The sequence below is a fragment of the Benincasa hispida genome, chromosome 3 (assembly GCF_009727055.1).
Source record: "Benincasa hispida cultivar B227 chromosome 3, ASM972705v1, whole genome shotgun sequence".
In the NCBI taxonomy this organism is placed as follows: domain Eukaryota; kingdom Viridiplantae; phylum Streptophyta; class Magnoliopsida; order Cucurbitales; family Cucurbitaceae; genus Benincasa; species Benincasa hispida.
The window spans coordinates 22,650,510-22,655,848 of record NC_052351.1 but is presented as its reverse complement, the minus strand read 5'-3'; the positions used below and the strand labels follow the sequence as shown (position 1 = coordinate 22,655,848).

General features: G+C 40.0%; 1 protein-coding gene and 1 non-coding gene across 2 annotated transcripts; one reads left to right on the top strand and one right to left on the bottom strand.

Moving 5' to 3' along the window:
• Positions 1–1,604: 1,604 nt before the first annotated feature.
• Positions 1,605–2,183, bottom strand: LOC120073486 (uncharacterized mitochondrial protein AtMg00860-like). The gene is made up of 2 exons (XM_039026331.1): positions 2,124–2,183; positions 1,605–2,012 (listed from the first exon to the last, which is right to left on the bottom strand). Exons 1-2 carry the CDS (start codon positions 2,181–2,183, stop codon positions 1,605–1,607), a joined length of 468 nt encoding a protein of 155 aa, XP_038882259.1.
• Positions 2,184–4,689: 2,506 nt separating this feature from the next.
• LOC120074797 lies at positions 4,690–4,796 on the top strand. The gene has a single exon (XR_005481079.1). It is a non-coding gene; the product is annotated as a small nucleolar RNA R71 (small nucleolar RNA).
• The last annotated feature ends 543 nt before the right edge of the window (positions 4,797–5,339 follow it).

Below are 5,339 nucleotides of genomic sequence, written 5' to 3'. Positions count from 1 at the left end.
GTTCAAGTACTCATACAATAGTCATGGGTCTTAGTTTATTAGATTTAAACTTTCATACAATTTATGAGATCCATAACAAGTTTATTGATTATAGAAATTTTTTATCATTTTACAAACTGCGAGTTTTTAGGACATAAAACCCAACATTCCCTTCCTTCCGCTGTTTCATCCCCGGTAGTACTTCTGGTTTGGTAGCATTGGGTATTTATAGACTTCTAGACAAAATAGTTCTTCACACTAATGATTGTGTGGATGGGCAACATTAATTTCCATACCCTATTGTGCCGTCTGATAGTCATCGGAAGTTCAATGTATTTGCAACGGTATGGTCTTCAACGACTATCAACTGAATTTCTGATTTGACCGTTATCAGCGTTACGCCCCATCATGTTTTATTACATTAGGCTACCGCCTTTATGTAAGGTCATCACACGATCATCTTTGAGGTACCCTTGGATTGCAAACTCAAAACGTGTTATCGCATTGTTCCTGCACAGAATAACTCGATTTAACTGCTTTTATGCGATGAGCGTTAGCGATCACAGTTTTTCTTTTAGTTTGGCACCCCGCGTATCACCACCTTCTCTAAGATAGTCTTTATTTCTCAGTTAGAAACCTCTGCTTGTCCGTTTGTTTGAGGGTGATACGCGATGGTAATCTTATGGTGGACATTATATTTGATCAACAATTTACAAACAATGTGATTCTCAAAGTGGGTCCCTTCGTCACTTATTATGGCACGTTGAGAGCCAAAATGAGTGAAGATGCTTTTCTGCAAGAACTTAGAGATTGTTGCCGCATCGTTTGCAACGCATGAAACAATTTCCATCCATTTGAAAACATAGTCGATAGCCAATAGAATGTATTTGTGACCATTTGACAATGGAAATGGTCCCATGAAATCTATTTCCCAGACGTCGAATAGCTCCACCTCCAAAATGACGTTTATTAACATCGCAATTTTTTCTGAAATGCTTCCAGTGCGTTGGCACTTATCGCATTTCATGGAGTATTCTCGTGCAGTTTTAAACAGAGTGGGTTAGTAATACCCACATTGCATAACTTTTTCTGCCGTGCTCTGTCCGCCGAAATGCCCTCCATAGGGTGATTCATGACATTGAAAGAGTATGCGATGGAAAACAGTTTCTAGAACACAGAGTCTCAATATCTTGTCTGGTTCCCTTTTGAAGAGATTTAGATCGTCCCAGTAGTAAAATTTGCATTCATGTACGAGTCTTTTCTTTTGATGGGATGTGTAGTTTTCAGGGAATTGTTTGCAGACCAAAAAGTTGACAATATCTGCATACCAGGGTAGCTCTTTATTCTTAAGCAATTGCTCATTAGGAAATGAGGCGTTCACCTCTGACTGGATGCGACCCACTTTTGGATTTTCTGATCGCGATAAATGGTCAGCGACCTTATTCTCTGTTCCCTTTCGGTCGATTATTTCCATATTAAATTCTTGGAGTAAGAGAACCCATCGGATTAGTCTAGGCTTCACATCTTTTTTTGTCATTAATATCTTATCGTAGAGTGGTCTGTATGGGCAATCACTTTTGACCCCAACAAATAAGGTTTGAATTTTTCAATCGCAAAAATCACCGCTAAAAGTTCCTTCTCGGTGGTGGTGTAATTTGCCTGCGTGGAGTTACTTTTTGTGCCAAGACTGCCCCCATCGCGTATCCATTGGCAACATACATCATTTCGAATGGCTTTGCCCAATCAGGTGCGATCAAAATTGGCGTTGTAGTCAAAGAGTCTTTTAGTGTTTTGAATGCAATGAGGCAGTATGAATCGAAATCAAAAGGTCTATCAACTTCTAACAACACATTCAAAGGTCGAGCGATTTTGGAAAAATCCTTCACAAATCTTCTGTAAAACCCCGCTAGTCCTAGGAAACTCCTTAAAGCTTTCACATTCGCTGGAGGTGGAAGTTTTTCTATAGCTTCAATCTTTGCTTTGTCCACATCTAACCCTTTTCTTGAAACCTTGTGCCCGAGTACAATTCCTTCCTTGACGATAAAATGGCACTTTTCTTAGTTCAACACTAGATTAGTTTCTTCACATCTTTTCAGTATTCTCTCCAGGTTTTGCAGATATATTTCATATGTTTGTCCATAGACTGAGAAGTCATCCATAAAGATTTCAACCGAGTATTCAAGGTATTCGGAGAAGATCGCCATCATACACCTTTCAAATGTACTAGGTGCATTGCATAATCCAAAAGCATGCGACGAAAGGCGAATGTTCCAAATGGACATGTGAATGTGGTCTTTTCTTGATCATTTGGTGCGATCATAATTTGGTTATAGCCTGCGTACCCATCAAGGAAGCAAAAATAATCATTCCCTGCTAATCTGTCGAGCATTTGATCAATGAAAGGTAAGGAAAATGATCTTTCTTTGTCGCCGCGTTGAGTTTCCTATAGTCCATACAAATCCGCAAACCTGTGACGGTCCTCATGAGGATCAATTCGTTGTTTGCGTTAGGAACCACTGTCATTCCACTCTTTTGAACACATTGCACGGGGCTGACCCACGTGCTATCTACGATAGGGTAGATAATGCCGACATCTAACCATTTGATGATTTCTTTTTTGACAACATCTTTTATCGCAGGGTTTTGTTTGCGTTGAGGTTCTATTGAGCCTTTCTGATTTTCTTCAAGCCGGATTCGATGCATGCAATACGTTGGGCTAATACCTTTGATGTCTGTGAGCGTCCATCCGATTGCTCTAATATTTTTTTTTTAGAACAATGATCAACGCGGTTTCTTTTTCTTCAGGTAACGCAGAGGATATGATCATTGGTAAGGTTCCATTTTGGTTGTCAAATACGTACTTTAAGTGGGTTGGTAAAGTTTTTAGTTCTAGTGTAGGGGGTTGCTCTAAAGAGGGCTTCTGTGCTTTTTTTTTCTTCATCAAAATTTAGTATTTCATCATTCTTCAACATCTCTGTTATCGTATGGCACGTCTCAATGGATGCTGTCGCATCCTCTCTTTCTTCATTCTCTTTTTCTTCAATGGATGCTCTAAAGACTCCCAATTTTCAACGCAAGTTTTTTCATCTTCGAAATCTGATAAGCCTTTCTCATCTGGGAACTTCATTGCCTTGATAATATTGAACCTGAGCTTCTTTCCGTTGGCGTTCATTGCGATTTCTCCCTTATGCACATCTATTTGAGCACGACCAGTAGACAAGAATGGTCATCCCAATATGACTGGAACATCTTTATCCGCCTCATAATCTAAGATAATGAAGTCTGCAGGTAGAATAAATCTATTTATTGTTATCAAGACATCCTTTAATTTCCCTTCAGGGTGCACCACGGGTCTATCGGTGAGTTGAAGAGTCGTCGTTGTGGTGTTAGCTGTCCCACATTCAATCTTTTGAAAATTGAAAGAGGCATTAAGTTTATGCTTGCCTCAAGATCGCATAATGCTTGACCAATATAGATTCCTCTTATTGAGCAGGGTATTGTGAAACTGCCTGGGTTGCACATCTTTGGTGGAATTATAGTGTTGTATTCTTGTGTGAATGCCACAGTGGCGAATCTTCCCATGCTTCTCTTCTTCGAGACAATGTCCTTCAAAAATTTCGCATACACTGGCATCTACTCTATCGCTTCTATGAATGGAATATTGATGTACAATTGTTTCAATATTTCCAAGAAGCGTTGATACTGGCCTTCATCGTTATGTTTCTTTTTCAGTTTTTGAGGAAATGGAGGTAACTGCACCTCCAATATTTCATGGTCTGGAGGCTTAAAGGTGGTCGCATCTTCTGGTTCCCTAGTCTCAGACTCTTTTGATTCAGTCCGCGATAGAGGCTTCTTTGATTCAATCGCAGGTTTCTCCTTTGACTCGGTCTTGCGAGGCTCCTTTCTAACTTTTATCGTCGCCTTTCCACTCCTTAGGCTGACTGCTTAGCAATGTTCTTTCCCGGCATTCCCTGGATTTCATGGAAGCTCGATTGAGCTAAGCAATGTCCTTTGGGGTCTGTTCTTTAGTTCTCCCAGAATTTGTCCCATTTGAATTTACAAATTACGGATGGACGTAGCTTGGTTTTGAAGGATTGTTTCATTCTTTTCGATATATTACTTCAACAAGTTTTCCAGGGATGACGAGGATGGTGGTTGAGAACTGCTAGCTTTTTGTTGTCCATTAGATCTATGGAAAAATCCCGCGGTCCCTCTCTCTGAGCCACAGGTTGATTACCTTGTTATTGGTTGTTCTTCCAAGAAAAATTAGGGTGATTTCACCACCCCGGGTTGTAAGTGTTTGAAAAAGGACTGTTTTTGATAAAGTAAACTGATTGAGGATTTCATGGGCATTGCTCAAAAGAATGCGATTCTTCACATACGACACAGCTGGTGTTTGTTTGTTCTATCACATTGACATGCCCATTTTGAGCTCCTGAATTGTTTATTGCAATGCCTTACAATAAGTTTATCATCGCATTCATCTGATTTTTTAATGATGCGATGGCACCATTACTCGAATTATCTTCTTTGGGCTTCGTTCTTTGATCGCTTTCTTGCCAATCTTCGTGGTTTTTTTAGAAGCGATTAAGAATATTCTTTTCTTCATCATATGTTTTGTCTAGAAGACCTCCTGCTGCTACCGCATTGGCAGCTGTCTGTGATGTAAAGTTGAGTCCATGATAGAAAATCTTCATGAGTCAATCTGGTAATCCATTGTGTGGGAAGTCGCATACTAGTCTCTTGAATCTCGCCCATACATCACCGAGTGATTCAACTTCTTTTTGTTCAAAACTGGTGATCAATTTCCTTCTTCTGGCATTTTCTGTGGGAGAGAAATACTTCTTCATAAATTTCTCCAGCACTTGTTCCCATGACATTATCTCTCCTGGTTCGAGAGAGTTTGCCCATTTTCGTACTTTATCGCATAGTGAAAATGGAAATAACGTGAATCGAACCTCTTCTGGGGAAATATTAGGGAACACAAAAATGTTGCAGATTTCAATGAAGCTTCGTAGATGGGCATGCGGATCTTCGCCACGCCATCCTCCAAATTGTCCTGCTGTTTGTATCATTTGTAACATTACTGGCTTCATCTCGAACCTTGATCCATCTAATGTTGGTCTCATGATTCTTGGGGAGAAATCATACAAATTTGGTGACGCATAGTCTCGGATGGGTCTATTGCGATCATTTGCCAGTAGGATGGGATTTACCATCATGTTGTTTTCATTCACTACTCGTTCTTCAGGTTGTTCAGCCATTCTACGAACTCTTCCTTGCCGTTTACGTCTGTTTCTCTGCCTTTTGTGAAAAGTTATTTTAATCTCTGGCTCATATTTGAGCTCAAGAGTATGTCC

What these genes read in the sequence shown, in the direction of transcription:
- LOC120073486 (XM_039026331.1), bottom strand. Translation starts at nt 2,183, where the DNA reads ATGGCGATCTTCTCCGAATACCTTGAATACTCGGTTGAAATCTTTATG. An exon ending in TCTTTATGGATGACTTCTCA is followed by an intron (nt 2,013 to 2,123) that starts GTCTATGGACAA and finishes TTTATCGTCAAG; the next exon opens with GAAGGAATTGTACTCGGGCA.